Source organism: Otolemur garnettii, unplaced genomic scaffold (assembly GCF_000181295.1).
Source record: "Otolemur garnettii isolate 467f Iridium unplaced genomic scaffold, OtoGar3 scaffold00004, whole genome shotgun sequence".
Taxonomy (NCBI): domain Eukaryota; kingdom Metazoa; phylum Chordata; class Mammalia; order Primates; family Galagidae; genus Otolemur; species Otolemur garnettii.
Window position 1 is genome coordinate 33,971,842 of NW_003852399.1, and position 18,516 is coordinate 33,990,357.

General features: G+C 39.8%; 1 protein-coding gene across 1 annotated transcript in view; it reads left to right on the plus strand.

Moving 5' to 3' along the window:
- RUNX1T1 (RUNX1 translocation partner 1) overlaps window positions 1-18,516 on the plus strand; it is a 129,634-nt gene that overhangs the window by 58,605 nt on the left and 52,513 nt on the right. The window contains 2 exon segments of the mRNA XM_023517563.1: window positions 14,181-14,318; window positions 16,369-16,610. Coding sequence (XP_023373331.1) covers window positions 14,181-14,318; window positions 16,369-16,610 — 380 coding nt within the window.

Sequence of the window (18,516 nt, forward strand, 5' to 3'; positions counted from 1 at the left end):
TTTATGTTTAAACACTGGAGATGGAGAATTAAACACGTAAAGACTCTTAGCCCTTATCATGACCACCTTTTATAATTATAAAAGAGTCTTAAGTAAATTTTGTCAGGTGATATTTTAGAAATTTTGTCTGGAAGTAATGAGGAGGGCCTTTGGACAGAAAGAGAGTGGAGGGAGGGAAAGCAGTTCCAAATCCATAAGAGGTTCTGAAAGCCACATTGGAGGTGAACTGAGGTTGGATCCTAAAGGTCTTCAGAAGTGGAAGTGAGAGAATATTGGGTGGATTGTGGAGAGGGAGAAGTCTTTGGATGATTGTGGTATTGTGGGGCTTGGCAGCTAGGTGGATCGTGATGTTAAGCCTAGATCTGTAATATAGGAGGAGGTATATTTCCAAAGGAAGATGTTAGGTTTGGTTCTAAATATAGCTCTCAGTGGGATATCCAGATAGAGTTGTTAAGGAGTGAGATTATTTGGTGTGGCCCTCAGGAGAGTCTTTGGAGATACAGACTTCTGCCAGAATTTGTTGCATGAGATGTGAAAGAATAAAGCTAATTCAGAATATGAGGAAGTGAGAAAAGGCAGGTTTCAAGATAACTCCTTGAAACTCCTAGAAATAACTAGGAGAGGGATGCCATTGAAGAAGACTAAAAAGTGACTAAACATATCAAAGGCACCCAGAGGTCAGGTAAGATAATGACTGAAAGGTGTCTTTGTATTTTTGCTGACAAAGTTTGGGCAGAAACATTATTGTAATGGAGGCCCCCTTACAATGGGAATGAGGCATGAATGTGAGAAAGTGGTTTCATTATCATCACCAGTTATTATTTTGTTATTTCTATCACTAAAGAAACTTTGAAGTCTCTTCTAAGGAGATTCAGGAGTCCAGGTGATTTGCTGTACCTTCAAATCTGTACTTTTTTTTTTTTTGCAGTTTTTAGCTGGGGCTGGGTTTGAACCGGCCACCTCTGGTATATGGGGCCGGCGCCCTACTCCTTTGAGCCACAGGCGCTACCCTTCAAATCTGTACTTTTAAATACAAAATTATTTATTTGCTGTTTACTCCTACTAACTAGTTGGCAACATAATAAATTCTGAGACTGAGTTAATATGATACGATATGATATGTTTCCCCTCTTCCTTTTACGGTATGGCAGGAGGCGTTAGACAAACGAGTAATTTTACTATTATTTATAACAGTTGTGGTAAGCCCTATAAAGACAAATAAGATGGTACAATAGAGTTTATAACACAGGGAGATGGAGTGAGGGAGATCAAGGATTCCTTCCTTGAGCAAGTGAACTTGAACTAAGATGGGTTTTCCAGGCAGAATGAAGAGCCCTTAGATGAGATGAAGTTGGTAACTGATTAAACCAATGAGGCATGAGATAAGATAAGAGAAGTTGAGACTAAATCTATGTAGGTTGTTGGTCATTTAAAGGATTTGGGATCTTTTTGCCAAGACCAATAGTAAAGCAGTGCAACATGTTAATATAGGGGAGTGACTCGACCTGATCATTAGAATGTAAAGTAAAGTACTTAAGGATGATGATTTTCTTTCTATTTTTGTTCACTGATCTGTCCCTGGTATCTGAAATGGTGCCTAGTATTTTATAGATGGCTCGATGAATATTTTTGAATGAGTGCTTTCTTTTCAAGGTTCTAAAAGTGCATTTTAAAGTACACAAAGTTTTAGCTACCAAGAATAAAATTATAGGTTAGACCTAATATATACAGTTTGATAGATTCAGATTTATATCAAGTGGCTTTTAAAAAATTAATTGTATTTCAGATGAATATAAGGGTACAATTGATGAGGTTGCATTATTTGTGTTTGTTAGGTAAAGTTCAAGTTGTAGTTGAGCCCTTCACCTGGGGGCATACCGGGTACCCTTACATCATGCATGTTCCTTAGGTTCAAGCACACCAAGCCCCCTTCCACCTCCCTCGCCCACCACTAGTTTTTCTCACTGTTTTTGTAGTTGCTTTATCTGTTGGTTTCATATTAGGATTGTGTATATATCAGATACTCGCTTTTTCATTCTTGTGATACTTCACTAAGAATGTTGAAGAACATGGATGCTTTTGTTAAAAAAATGAATGAATACATTTGAATTTGCAAGAATGTTTCATCCGTTGTATGATAAACAGATGGCAGTGTGGTATGAGGGGTTCCAAAGAACACAGTAGCCCCTGTAAAGGTCCCAGTGAAAGTTGGTGGTGGCTTATATGTGAGTGGTGGCCATGGAAATGGAGAGGCATAGTTAGGAAGTAGAATAGTTTGCTGGGGGCACATGTGGGAGGGGAAGCTGCTCAGGATGTTTGTGCATGAACAGCAGAGTGTCCCTGATGAAATGGAACGGTACCTGCCCTTTGCCCAAATCATTCTTCCTGCAGGGTTTTGCTTTTGCTCTGTGACATCATCACGCACCTCTAGATTCCTACTTACTCAAGATTTATCTTATTTCTTACCCAGCTCTGTGAACTTGACAAAGACTTTTTTAAATACTTCCTGAATTGTTCCTTTTTTCTCTATTCTTATAGCCATTTCCATGCTTGATCCGTGCTCAATACGTGTATCATCCTTTGCCTGATTACTACTGTCTTCCACCCCCTTATCTTTTTTGTACTGTTTATTGTCTGCTCCCAATAGACCCATACTACAGAAATGAGCATGTCATTGGCTGCCTATAAGCTCAATGCTTTCTCATTGCCTATGACATGGTCTAAATTAGCAGTACATTTTTCTTCCTAGAGTACATTAAATTCAGGAAATAGTTCCTTAGGCTCTTGCTGTGTGTCTGGGATTTGACTGCAAATGTACCTTCATACTTTTCTGCCTTGATTTACTAATGTTGGCACTTAGAAGTCTATACCCCCAAATAATGGCATTTTGACTTATTGAGGAAGAAGAAGCCTCAAGATCTCTTTGACTTTCCCCTCACTGCACTGTCTCTCTCAAAGCACAGGATGAAGTTAAAATTCCTTCATCTGCCTAAGATCCAGACCCACCAAGGGGAACAAGTGTTCTTTCTTCTCTTCTCTGTAACACAAGAGTGTAACCACACCTGGACCAACTCTTTCATGAGAGAATGTATAGGTTAATCTCTGTTTCCAGATACATTCATGCTCCCTAGTAATCCTTTATTGCTCCTGGGCAGAATTCTCCTTGTCCCTCCTTTCCTTTGGCCCCTGTAGTAACTACTGTCTGTTCTGTAGTCCCGTAAGGAGCTACTGGAATATCACTGGTGCTACCATTTTTTTTTTTTTGGCAGCATCTCTCTGGGTTCTATACCCTTTTCCACAATCCTCTCTAACCTTGTCAAGTAAGACAAATATGCTAGTGAAGTAAAAATCGTCTGCACTTAAAGATTAGAAAAAGTTTGGATCAGTATGTAATGATTTTTTTTTTCCACTTTCTGAAATGCTTTGCAATTGGGCAGCGGGCTGTTAACAAGGATGCTTACTTCCCATTGATGGGTCCCTGGCATGTATCTTCCCCTGCTCTTTTTCTCACTTGGGAACCACTTTTCTTTTATTTGGGCAATTTAGATTTTCCTTCTTAAGTTTGTTAAAGTATTCAATTTTCCTTAACAATTTTTTTTTTTTCCTAATATCCACAGGACCATCCAAAGTCTTTTTAGCATGGTCATTCAGTGACTGGTGGCACATGCCAAGGATTTTAAACTTTTCTTTCTTAAATAGAAGACCCCCCCTCTTTTCCCCCTTAAATGCAATCTTAAACAGCACCAGTGTGTAAAGCAGACAGATGCAGAACTACGCTGGTTGAAGTGGAATCGCTGGCCCCAGGCTGCTTGATTCCACCTTGGGGCCTTCCAGCAGCTACCTCCAGGAAGTGGTTATTGCCAGAAGAAGCAGGCAGGCGTCACTGGAGTAAAGTGGTAACAGCTGTGGAAGGGAAGCCATGTCTGAGGGCCTTACACATACGCAGAATGCCTGGTGTCTACGTTAGCCACGACTAGCCATTCTTTCCTTACTTCATGAAATTAGTAACTGGATTTTCTACCTAGAACCACCATTTGGGTACTTGTTAGTGTTTACAGAGTTTTCTGTTTTCTTGGTAGTCAGCAGGCCATCTCTGTCTAAAAATAAGCAGATTGGCTCCTACTGCTTCCTGCCTCTGTCTCTCAGTACCTTGGCCTGCTAGCTGGGTGTGAGCCCCCATCACTGACCCCACCTACCTCGCTCACCCTTTCCCAGGACCAGGTAAACAGAATTACTAACACCTGTCCTGCTGTTTGGGCAGATGCTTGCTTTGGTTGTTTCCCCCCTTCCTGCATTAATTCACTCTGCAAATCTTTATCGAATGCCTACTATTTTAGACATCCTTCTAAATGCTGTGGAAACTGGAAAGTTAACAAAACAGGCAAAAATTGCTTTGTTCATGATATCATAAAGAGACATTCAAAAATAAGACCAATGTGTCACGTAATACAGCATTATAAGTCCTGTAGAGGCAGAACAGAAGAAGTCCTGTCATCCATATATGGAGATGGCCCAAAACATTTTTTGAAGGTAGTTTTCCAGAAACAGTGATATATTGCTATAGATTTATCTCATTCTTGTGCCCAGCCCTCCTCCTAACCCGGGTATGTTTCTGTTAAAGGCAGTGGAGATAGATGTGCGTCAGGCTGTCATCTCCGGTTTTGGAGATGGACCGGCTGCCCACTGGGCTGCTCCAGGATGGAGTCCTGGGCCTTCTCACCAGCATAGTCACTGCGGTGCTAACTAAGCAGCGGCACTGAGGGGGGTCTTATGCTCATGCTTGTGCAGAGCTCTTAGCTTGCGGATCGTAGGCTTCAGGTTTTAGGATTTAATTTTCCCTGTCTCACCCCCACAGACCCACCTAGTGAACCACAAGCAAAAACCCCAACGCGTAAAACAAGTGAAACACCCAATGACAGTAGAGAGAGTTGAGGATGAGGCCACAGCACTTCTGCGTCCCACCCCTGGAAGCTGCCCGGTCACTTCCCTGGACCCCTGTGGAGAGCATTTCAGAGCCATTGTTCTAGCGTGGCATTGTCCTTTTGTAATGACAGAAATATTCTGTAACTGAACTTTCTAATATGGTAGCCATCAGGCACACGTGGCTATAGCTGTTGAGCACTTGAATGGGTGGCTAATGTGACTGAGTACATTTTACATTTTATTTTATTTTAATTAACATTTAAATAGTCACATGTGGGTAGTAGTGACTGTATTTGGAAGGTGCAGTTCTAGCGTCAGGCTGGCTCTACACTTAACATTTACTCAGTGTGGGCTATTCTAGTTTTCTGGGTTGTGGATAAATGACATGAGTGATTTTACTCAACTACAAGAAGTTCCAGAATAAGTTTTGGCTTATTGCCTTGGGAAAATCATTTAACCCTTCTAGGCAAGACCCCTGTGGGTCTCAGCCCCTTTTTTATGAAGTGGGCGCCTGTACAGTCCCTTTTCACCGTAGGGTATAAAGTGAGATAAAACATGCACAGCGTTTGGCACAATGCTTAACCCTAATATTAGATGACTTATTGCAGTGGGTCTCAACCTCCCTAATGCTGCAGCCCTTTAATACAGTTCCTGTGGGTCGTGACCCACAGGTTGAGAACCGCTGACTTATCGTAGTAGGGTTTTTTGCATGTTTATATTTTGCTTATAAGAACAAAGCTTGCTCCTTGTAAAACAGAAAAAAATAGCAAGGACATAAGAATAAGTAATCCCACCATCCATAGACAAGCAACAGAAACACTTGTGGAATGCAGGGGAAAGTATGGTTTGGGTTCATGGTCGGCTCTCTTTGTTTTGAATGTGTACGAGTATGAGTACAGTGACGGTGTTGAACGGGAGCTTTTAGAGACTATAGATCATACGTGTATAAATTGTCTTACACAGCCTTTTTTTCTAAAATTATACATTAGAAAGTCTTAGGGAATGTGTTGAGATTACTGAGAGGTATTTAAAAACTGGCAAATTAAATAATTCGCTGGTTGTTTTTCTAGATTTATCTTTGGTGAATAGTTTTTCCAGAATGTAAAAATTCTTTTTAAGATTCTTTTCAGATGATGGGGAGAAAGAAAAGATACATGGATGGTCTTATCCTGAGTTAAAACTGTGTCGGGCATTGTGCTAAATGCTGGGAATATAAAAACAAATAAAATGTCATCATTGCTCTTAAGTAAATTATGGTCTAAATGCTGTGGGATCAGTGCTGTAAGAGGGATCTAGGCAGTGTAATATGAGAACAGGGCCCAGTCTGGGCCAGCTGGCACTGAAAGGGCTGTCAGCAAAGGATGTCAGCCTGAAGTGACACCTGAGTGGAGTTTGAAAGGAATGATGGGTTCAACCAGGTGGTGTTGGGGTAAAGAGGATTCTAGGAGACTGATGGAGGGAGTACAAGAGCCTGAGCTCCAAGAACTGGGGGCACTACAGTAGTTTCATATGGAGGTCAGAGGATGAGGGTGGGAGTCTGGAGCAATTATAGGGGCCAGATGGGTCGCAGATGTCTTTCTATGCCCTATTAAGGAATATAGCCTTTATACTTAAGGTTTTAAAAGCTCTTTAAAAATTACAAGAGGAGAAGGGCAGGATCTCTGGTCACATCCTTGACATGGGTAGAAAAATGACAGATGTAGTTTGGAGAATGGATCAGAGATGAATAAATAGTACAGGGCAGGGAATCCATTCAAAGGGTCATTGAATAGGGTAGGTGAGAGATGATGGATGAAGAAATTTTGAATTCGGGCTCCCTGGATATTTGGATCTAGCACTTGGGAGGGATGTTGAGTAGAGTTACACATATAAGCTGTCCACACAGTGGCCATGGTGTGACTAACACCACCCTTTCCAGAGTATTTACCATGTCAGACATTTCTCTAAGCATGTTATATATTAATATATTATCTGAGTTTATTCCCACGATATAGGGGATATCGATATACGACCAAATATATCGATATATGACCAAATTCTACTTTTGGTCTCCAAAGCCCAAATTCTTTGTGATTATGAAGTGCAAATGAAATCACTAAGGTATAAATTGAAAATGTGAAGAGGGCCTACAAAGAAACTTTAGGGGGAAATACCAGTAATTATTAAAGGAAACTGAGAAGAAGGAGATAGGAAGGTGCATGCACAAGATAGAGAGAGAGAGTTAGACTCCTGGAATACTGGGGACTAATGGTTAAAGGGTAACAGTGTCAGATGCTGCAGAGATAGGGCGCAGGGCTTGGGAACTACAGAATAAAAGACACATGTTTTTTGTATTAATAATGAAGTAGCAATTGAGAAGCGTTTCAGTGGGGCTTGGGATTACTTCAGTGTTACATTTCAGGGTTATTTCAATCAGGATTCTTTGGTTTAAAGAAAAATTAAGCTAGATTTTAGGCAAAGGAAGGATTGATTGACTAATGTGTAGAAGGTTTGGAATATAGAAATTTTAGGAATTTTAAAGATGCAACCAGTCCGAAGGGTCTAGTAACATGAAGAACTTTATTTACCATGACCAAGATGATCTCTTGTCACTTTGCTTCTCTCTGTAGTTGCCACCTTTTGTACTGCAGACCTTTCTAGAGGTGGAGGGCTGTAGATGGTATAGTGTCATACTGATGGAGAAGGATTGTTTTTCTTTTCTCAATTCTGAATATAAAAATCTTGGAAAAGGACTGATATTGCCTGTGTTGGACCAGGTACTGTGCCTATACCTGTCATTGGTTTCTTGGGTAGAAGATCATGAATAGACATGGTGACTCTCATGATAGTCTTGAGATTGGGAGAATGACAATCTTCAGTATAGGGAAAGAAACATTCCAGGCAGACATAGATTTCCACAGCTAGTGCATGAAAGATGGCATGAAAAATGAGAAAGAATAAAAAATGAGCATGGATTACTCTTTGAATAACTTGAGTTATGAAAGAAAATTCTAGTAAATGTTTTGGTGGTAACTAACGAGAGAGAACTGGACATTGATTGTAGGCTTATAAAATCCTTGGTGGAGATTTATTAATAAGGATCGAAAATATATTTATCAAGAAAAAATTGTTAATTTTAATGTTTATGGGAGAAACATTTCCAGGCAGATATTCTTATGGACGTGAAAATTTATGAGAATAGAGGAAGGCTAGTTATCATCACCAATTTTAAAATAATTCTTTTGTGGTCATTTTTGTTTTTATCAAATACATGTTCTCTGGGTAGGTGGTTTTATGTTTGTGATATCCACAAGTCATAGCAATAGAAAGAAATCACTGAATACCAGCATTTCCAAAGGACCTTGGGATCAGGCAATCCAAGATGCTTGATTCTGTAGATAAGAGAAGTAGCTTCCAAAGAAGTGGAATGAAGTAATCACTTACAGACAAAACAGACAACAGTGCCTCCTGGGGAGCATTTCCTCTTTGGGTCTCTGTTTAGAAAGTGAGGAAGTTTTTCCCAGAGCCTCTCCCTTCTGAACCCGTTTTCCAGAATTGTATCACAACGCCCCCTTTGAAACCAGCTACTGATAAGGGGAATGTGTTAACCTGATTAATGTAAAACATTGTGGGCAGAGGTTGAGCACATGAACAGAATAAGGGAACTCTCCAGCAAGGCCGAAAGCAGCAAAGGTTGCTGATTAGGAATTCCACAGTGTCTGCAATGTGGACTAAGCCAAAGAGTTTATATTTTATTCTGTGGGCAGTGGGACTCTCTTGAAGGTTTTGGATCACAGAGTAGACAAGCCCATATTTGTGTTTCAGAAATAACACTTCTCATAAGACCTCTGTGGTCTTAGTTTGCACTGCTATAATAAAATACCTCAGACTGGGTAGTTTACAAACGACAGAAATTTATTTTTCATAGTTCTGGAGGCTGGGTCCAAAGTCAAGTTCAAAATCAAAGCACTAGTAGGTTGGATGACTGGTGAGGGCTTGGTCTCTGCTTCCAAGATGGTGATGGAGCCTTGTTGCCAGAATGCTGTGTCTTCATGTGGAAGAAGCGATGGAAGGGCAAAAAAATCCCATGTAGCTCTCTCCAGCCTTTTCATAAGAGACTAACCCCAGCCAGGAAGGTGGAGCCCTCATAGCTTTATCACTTCCCAAAGTTCTCACTTCATATTGTCATACTGGAGATTAAATTTCAACATGTGAATTTGGGGGAAGATTCAGATCATGATATGATGAGACATGAGGCAAAAAGTCACTCTTACAGTTGCTTAACAACTACCCAAGTTGGCTGCAGAGTTGAACTAAATTTCATTTCCAGTATCTTCCCATAATACCTACATTTCATTCTCTCTGTATGTATTTATATGGAGTTGGTGGTGTGTGTCTCAATTTTGCCATGAAGTTAGGCTTGGTATCTTTGAACTGGCTATAATAGAGGGACTGGATTTCTAGAAGTCAGAAATGTAACAACCATTCTTCTTATGAGAACCATGATTATACATATTTATTAAGTGTCCTCCTAAGGAGGAATTAAAATAAATGTTGCCAAGAAGTCGCTTGCCATTTTCATTGTTTGGAACGTTGGAGTGTGTAAGGCACATACCCGACAGTCACACAGTCCTGCTGTGGTAAGTGCTGAGGCAGAGGTAATGTGATGGGGTTGGTTCCTAGGGCAACGTAGGAAAGCTGTAAGAGATATGTGACCTAGAGTGGCAGTAAAGAATGTGCAAGATGGTACAGATCATTTTAGATGAGGGAGACAATCGCATGAAAAAGAAGGGTAGAAGAGCCAGGGAATACTGAGGTTCCTATGCTGACAACGCCTGGCCTTGAGGGAAATGCCAGGGGTGGTTCATGGACGAGGTGGCTCAGGAGAATGCAGCTCCCACCTGTTGGTATCCGACACATGGTTAAGTAGACACCATGCTGGGGATTGAAGCATGTTATCTCATAAGATCTCCCACTTCACCTCTATGAGCGACAGAGGCTTGTATCTACATTCTTCCCATGAGGCCCTGAGGCTCAGGATAACTAAGTCGCCGGAGGGTCAGTTAGTCACTACTGATAGGTTGGGAGCGTCAGCATTTGGAATCAACCCTGTCTTAACTTGGTAAGTTCTTCTGTTACACCAAATGTACTTCTGCTGTATCGTTTCCTCATAGGTAGCATGTTAGCATTTGACTCTCATTCTCAGGCATTATTGAAGGGTTCTGAGCAGAAATACACTTTAGCAGAATGCTGATGGAGGAAGTGTGGTGGCTGGGCAGATGGCAGAAGCAACCATCATGGTTGTCCTCATCTGTGGACAGGCTCCTGTAACATCTCACCCGCAGACACTGGAGTCACTGAGTGGCGTCCTTGTCAGAACTATATTTGCCATCTTTCCCAGGGAAATAAAAATTAAGACGCTGTACCCAGCCCCATTCCTTTCTAGCTTCCTCCAGGCCCATTTCCTGCCAATAATCTCTACCTTCTATTGGGCTTGTCCTCTTGGTGCACACCTCCAAGCTGCCTTAACTAACACTTACTCAAGTATGACTGACTGTAGACCACCTAATTGCCAGTTGCTCAGAAAGTTCTTCGTAATCCACAACGCCTCTCAGACTTCTAATATAATTGACCTGATGAACTCTGATCGAAAAAGATGTCCTGCCTACAGGTACCAAACTTCTTTTTATACTAGTCATCTCGAGAATGATATATACACCAGGAAAATATAGGATACCTATTTTTAATCCTTAAGAACACATCTGGAACTGTTTGAACTAACTAAAAGTAAAATAAGCGCCATGGCAGATTATGCCATACCTTTTCTTTTTACTTAAAAAGACAAAAAAAAAAAAAGAGGAAATGGAAAACATACCAGTGCGAGAAGGCCCTGACATTGAACTGGATATTGAAATCGTATTGGTAATGTATTTATATATGCCACATTTTCTTCCATGCGTCAGCCATCTTTGCTACATATGTGTTGGATGTTTGCCATGTGACAGAAATGTTACTGCAGAGGAAAGATTGTCTTATTTAGAACTGGTATGAATCATTAGGGTAGAAGTAAAGTCAACCCTTTGTAACTTACTATACTGGCCTTCCCTTCTTGATCTGATCTTTTTTTTTTCTTTTCCTTTCTTTCTTAGATTTTTTCTTTTTTATCATTTCATGCCAGTCTCTGAATAAATGTCAGAATTCCCCTACTGCACCTAAAAAATAAAAATCACATCCCAGAACAGCATAATTTCCATGAATTTAAAAAATTATATAAGAAATATTGTAACTTAACACTGGTTTTACCACATCCTCTAATTTGAAACGGAGTGAAATGCTTCTGTGGTTAAATCAGAGCTCATGTGCTGTTGGCTATAAAAGTTTCAAGAATATATATTTCAAAAAAAAGTTTTGTTTTTTTTTTTTTTTAAATAATCCAAAACAAATGCAGCAGAACTCAGCATACTTGAAACACATTTTCCGGATTTATCTTAAATCTCTGTGCTTTGGAGGGTTTGTGCATGTGTAGGGATCAGACCTGGCCTGTTACTTCACCGTCTATCTTCATCCTGGATTGATTGCAGCCAGAATGAGTTACACATGGTCCCATTTTGTCTCCGTTTGTAGGATATTGGAACTGGGATATTTGTAGGACACTCAGCTTGTAGGATATTCCAACTGAGTTGGAACTCCAGTTGATCGGAGTGAAGCTCACAGTGGCAGAGATTTGATTAATGTCAAAACCCTAAATATATATACATATGCATATATTCCGGTTACAATGTTTGTATTCCTGCTGGAAGCAGTGATGTTTTCTATGCATTGATTAATTATATGTAGTCATTTTTCCTAAAATATTGATGACATTTCAAGAATTAACAGGAAAAAAAATCTACTAGTGACAATGTTGATGTTCTGGGCAGGAGTTGTGTTACAAATGTGGACCAATATTCACAAGGTTTTCAAACTAAAATTATGACCATGCCAAAAATCTTTCAAAGATTGTGCAGAAGATAGAAATGCGAAGTTTATCGTAAATCTAAACTTAAATCTTAAATTGACCCCTTGTCAACTTCATTGCTTATTTTCCTTTTTGTCGTAGGGTGGGCTATTTTAAAAAAGGAACATAGATTTGGATACGTTTTAAGGTTTCAGTATTACTCATTAGCTATAGGAAGGTGACTTAGGGAGGGACGGTGCCATGACGGTCTCAGCTGAGCCCTGCCAAGGTCGAGGCAGCTGTGCAGGGTACCTTGCACCCCTTCAGGCTCATGTCTTTTCTGTTTTGTTCTTTTCTCTCTTTTCTTCTTTTTCCTTCTCTTGCCTTATTTATTTTTTCATTACTCCCACTTCCCCTTCCCCCTCCTGCTCTTCCTTTCTCTGTCTGTGGGACCACGTGCTTCAAATCTGTGTATCTGGACTGCCTTCCCTCACAGTTCCCTGTGAGTGTTAGCAGAATGAAAACCAGATGGACCAGCAGTTCCCACTGTTATCTCCCAGCCGACTCTGGCAAGCCTCCCTTTTTCCCTCCCTCCTTGGCATGACAGAAATATTTGCCTTTATTTAGGGAGACTTGTATTTGCTGCTGTACCTCTTCCCTCAGCTGCAACATAAGCGGAAAGCTATTTATTCCCTTGTTGCTGAGGTTGGTTGAGGTGAGTAGAACGTGCAATGTAATTTAACTATTGAAGAAGCAGTTTTAAGCCTATCTAACTTCTACATTTTTCTAGAATAAGCGGCTTACTGATACTGGTTGTTAAGTGTTCTGGAATAGCAGTACGAAGACAAGTTTTTAACAATAAGCTAAAGGTAAAAATGCTTTCCACGTGAGCCTGTACCATCATTTCACTCAGAACATTTATTAACATTCATTGTTACTTACTCAGCAGCTGAGATTAAGGAATAGAGACCCAGGTACTACTTATTGGTAACTAGATCATCATGTAGAATGATCTGATTAGAATGACCATTTTCATCCTATTACTTCATGTGCTCTAAAATGGGATCAACATTGTTTCAACTTTCCAAGGTTGTGTTTTGTTGCAACCCAAGTCTTTAAAAATTGCTTTGAGCAAAGGTGAGGTAGGTTTGGAGTCGTCATACTGGTAATTTGGGTTTTTCATTTTCTTTTCATAACTGACCTTTAAGTACTTTTGAGAATTTCTCACTCTGGTTGTTACATGTGTCATATTTGAAAAGGCTTGTTCTTTTTAAATAGTGTCTGCGACTTTCCTGAAAGTCTGCCTGTGAAATATTTGTGTCTATGGCTGCAAGAGGTGCCTCAAAACATTTTTGGGGTGTGTGTATGCATGTGTGTGTACACATGTTTGTAGAAAATTGGATCTAAAGATGCAAACAAAAATCTGTCATTTTTACTGGAGATCTGTTGCTTTGATAAGTAGATTAGATTGAGAAAAACACTTCAACATTTGAAGGGAAAAGTATACTTAAGAGAAAACAGTTCTGAAGTACAAATGTCCATATTGAGTAAGCAGGAAATATCTCCATGTCTGTCACATATTCATGGAAAAAAAAAAAAACTAGGAGTATCTTCAGTTCTTTTTAGTTCTCATTTTGAAACTTTTATATTCTTACTCTAAGATTATTAATTGGCATATTGGTCTCATATTTTTAAAATAGCAGGTCTTAAATTCACACATTCTAAGAAAAAAATAGCTTCGCTTCACTGCGTCATGTACAGCAGTTAGGGAGTGGTGATTTTTTAAAACAGGGCAGAAAAATTGAAGTAAGAGAGAGAGAGATGTCTGCCAAACAGAACCTGCTTCCTCTAATAGGCTAGAAAACTGAGGCTAGAAAGGGGATAGCAGGTGTTACAGAAATCATCACAAAGAGCCAGCTTCCACCAGGATCTCACCTGCGTAACAGACTTCAGGTTTCTGTTATTTTCTAAGCTGTCATGAGGGGTTCATTATCATCCTACTTCCTCATCTATTTTCTACCTCTTGCTAACACTGGCTTCAGCTTGCAATGAAGTTGTGCTGTTGCCTGTAACACCACCAAGGTAGCATCTGCCTAAGCCAGAAATAACAATAGGCTATAATATAACCTAGTTACAAATGGGGTCCTGCCATCTGCGATACACCATCTTCCGTGGAGTTTGGGTGATAAAATCCTGATTTAAACTTCAGTAGATAAGCATATTTTATGGATAGAAGATGTTGTATTTCTTCTGTTCACTTGCTTTTAAAAAAGATAAACCCTACTTGAAAATCGAAGGTGCTTAAGGAGTAAACTAACATGTTCCTGGTGGCACCCTGCAGATCGTACTGAGAAGCTCTCCACAATGCCAGACTCACCTGTGGATGTGAAGACGCAATCTCGGCTGACTCCGCCAACGATGCCCCCTCCCCCAACCACCCAGGGAGCTCCAAGGACCAGTTCATTTACGCCAACGACGCGTAAGTGCTCCTTGCAGTCTTCTGAGTTTTGATTTCGAAGCTTAAATTAGATTGTTTTTCCTTCAGATGAAAAATCAAGGGAAAATTGGATTCAGCAACAAAGTATTATGTGGAAATGAAGCAAAAAAAAAAAAAATCATTTGTTTGCCCGTGAGTGAGCATAGAAGGGTCATAGCTTATGTGTCATTTGTAGGACTGCCAGTTTTTCCCTGCCTTTTCATTGTTGCTTCAAAGTTTTAGTTTGCTCATTTAGTGTAGCAAATGAAGCTAAATTTGGTGTCTAACACCAGTCATTGTCGTTAGAACTTTCAATTCCTCTGAATGTGGAGCTCTTTTAGTTTGTTGTTTGACTTCGAACATGGAAATGTGTTATAATTATTTCCAGGTTACTTCTGATCTTCTACTATCATTTCTTCTATTTCAAACTGCTCTAAATAATGTTAATGTCTAACATCCTTAAGGTAAAGAGTATGGGGATATGCAACAGGCTCACGCAGGCAACTCTGAAATAAGTAGTATCTTCCTTGACTCCAACCTGCGACACTCTCATTAAACCTTTACTCCATTCTCACGTGCTCTGATTAGGTGGAGGGCGTTGCTTTCTGTATTGTTGAAGGAAAGGACAGAACATTCTGATGGAATTGCCGCTTCTCCCTCATTCCTGGGTATTTCAGTAGGAATAGAGGCTCACTTTGTTTTAGCCAAGTGTCAAAGTCCCAATTCAATTGCCATCAAGGATTTGTAAAAGTAATAAACATTATCTGTTGCAGATAATTCTATTTGCAAGCCATGTGCCATGAAATCCATATGAATGAAAAATTAACAGGTAAAAATAGATCCATGGGACTAATAAGCGATCAGCAAAATACCCATACCCAGTTGTTTACGCAGTGTTGCTTTGGCATTTGAAAGACCTTTCTCAGGGTGTAAGGAGTGGCTACTGTGCTGTGCCAAGTTGTAACTCTGTCATCTTAACATTTGGTTTGTTGTCACCCAAAGCCACAGAGATAGACATAAGTCTCTTGGGAAGTACCCTGACGGGTTACTTTGCTACACATTTGAGACAAGAGAACCATTTTATTATCTTAAATGAAACTTTAAAAAATAACAGGGTCCTTAAAACCTTTTCAAACTATTATTAGAGATAGTTTGTCAAAATTATATTGAAAATGGATTTGACAGTGATCAGTTTGTCCAATTAATTGATCTAACATGCTAAAATCAATGGTGAGAAATATGCAGACTTTTTAGCCTACATCTTATACATTATCATCCATTTTGGTTTTTTAAAATTCATTTATTGTGTAATAATTGTACATATTTGTAGGGTACAGAGTGATAGGGATTATCATCTCAATGTTCAAATAAATTTTATTGGAAATAAATTTACTAAATTAACCACCAATCTATGTTCCTGGTTGGATTGAGATGTCCCCTTTTGACCTCCTCTGTAAACACTATGTCTATTTTGTACATAAAATTTTACATAAATTTTGCATTTTTCCTAAAGAAGTGGTTAGGAAGTATGGGGGAGGGGGAGAAAATGGCCTTCTAATTGGGTGGTGGAAGGTTAAAACTCGAAAGTCCTATTTCTGTAAACACAGCTGTCAGTTGTGTGTACAAAACATGATTAAAAATGTTCAGTGATAAATTTAGTCTCCACCAAATGTACGCGCTCTCTAGGGGAGCAGTTGAGAAAGGAAGAGTCCTGTTCTATCGATGGAGGCCCGAGACAAAAGGCTGACATCCAAAGCTGTCTGTTGTGAGCTTGAGACATTTCAGGTGGTTGGCATATGTGCACATGGAAGGCAGGCCCCGTTTATTATCAGCTTCTGTGCAGAACACCATTGCTCAGTAAGAGAAATAGGCCCATTGAGTTACAGAGTACCTGAGAATGTGGTGATGCTGGGAAATCTAAGCATTTTATGAAAAGTCCCAATGCTTTTAAAATTACAAACCCCCTAGATTTAAAGGGAAGAAAGCCTGGCAGTTTCCTTGCGCATGTTCTCTGTGAATTCATACTTTCCTTCTGATTTTGTGCCCTTGACAGTAACTAATGGCACGAGCCATTCACCTACAGCCTTGAATGGCGCCCCCTCACCGCCCAATGGCTTTAGCAACGGGCCTTCCTCTTCTTCCTCCTCTTCTCTGGCTAATCAACAGCTGCCCCCAGCCTGTGGCGCCAGGCAACTTAGCAAGCTGAAACGGTTCCTTACTACCCTACAGCAGTTTGGCAATGACATTTCACCAGAGATAGGAGAAAGAGTCCGCACCCTCGTACTGGGACTGGTGGTAAGCAAATGGAAATTCACCTGATTTTCTGGGGTAAGGGAGAGTGTGTGGGGGAGATTCAGAAATACAGCCCCTGTTCTCACAGCTGTTGTGTTACAATAGTTTCTGAAGCCTGTGTGCAAGTCTGATTCATTCTGTAAAAATCCTGTTTCAGCTCTGAACCATGTATGTACTGACCCCCACCGTGGAGTCAGTGTTATATTGGCCATAAATGTGTGTATATGTACTTATACATGTTTGTGTGTATCTGTACCTGTTCATATATACACATTTATGTGAGTGTATATGTACGTGTGTGTATATATGCATTAGAGGCATTTTGTTCAATGTTTTAATAAGTATCCTCTCTCAGCATGGCTAGTGGCTTTTAATACCGACAAAATGGTGTAGTTATGTTGATTTACTTAATCTAATTGGCTGCTCATTTAAACGTAGTTGCTCTGAGAAATTTTTATTATTGGCCTAGAAAAACACAGATTTATAACAATGCATTCTTTCTTTATGTAGTTTTATTTTTAAGGCTAACAACATTAATTTTTAAAAATTTTTTATACGTAAAGTTTATTGTTTTAACCATTTTCAAGTATTCAGCTCAGTGGCATTAAATACAGCTATGTGATTATACAGTCGTCACCACTGTTCATCCCTAGGACTTTTTCATCACCCCAAACTGAATCTCTGTACCCATAAAATAATAACTCCTCATTCCTCTTTACTTCCAACCATAGATAGCTGCTAATTGTTTTTTAAAAAGAAATCTAACTCTTTATTATAAGTAGAACTATTTAAACCATCAGTTTGAGAACAGAACTGTTGGTTTTGGTACATTCTACTACTTATTCTGTAGAATAATTTTCACACTGGAAATTAGAACATATATCCCCCTTTTTTTTTTTAAGACAGAGTCTCACTATGTTGCCCTCTGTACAGTGACGCGGTGTCACAGCTCTCAGCAACCTCCAGCTCTTGGGCTTAAGTGATTCTCTTGCCTCAGCCTCCCAAGTAGCTGGGATTACAGGTGCCCACCACAATGCCTGGCTATTTTTTTGTTGTAGTTGTTTAGCTGGCCCCAGATGGGTTTGAACTCGCCACCCTTGGTGTATGTGGCTGGTGCCATAACCACTGTGCTATGCGCGCCGAGCAATATATTCCCTTTTTCACTCTAAATTTCTTTTACATTTGTTGTTATTTTTGTGTACAAGTGGAGAATTTGCTAGTATTCAGGAAAGCCATTTTCTCATAGCAAACCCAATTGTGGAGTTAGCTGAGTCATATACTGAATCCTTTCATCATCGAGGCTTATGGTAGAACTAAAATTGAGATGATGGGCAGTAGTTTCCTTTTCCTTAAAATAGATCATGTTTTTTTTTATTATTTGGACCTACCATGGGCAAAGCCATGCCAGTTGTGTTTGGCACAAGAAGTCCTAGAATTGAAAGGCTGAGATACTAGTACAGAAGTCATGCTTTAAATTACTCTGTCCCACATTTGACAAAGATTTTGCGATTTGATTTTTAAGCATTAACTGCCTCTCCTCCCCACTCTAAGAACAGAAGACTCTCCTCTTTCCCACAATCTGCCAGCCCCACCTTGTGCACTTCTAGGGCAGGAAGGTGACTGGACAGAGGGGTCAGCACACTTCAGGGGCTTTCCTTGGTCACTCGCCATTTCCTCTGTACTCATTCTGGAGTTTTACGTAAGAGGCTTTTCACCATGTAACTGAGTTGGCCCAAAGAACTACATAATGCAAAGCAAATCAAGTCAATGCTGAATATGTTATTCTTAGTAAAATAAGATTTTTAAAAACTACCTTATTAATTTGGTATGTTTTTCATTAACAACGGTTCCATAACTTAAAATGTAGAAAAATTCAGTAGCTATAAGTAGTTTTTTATGCATAACAAAT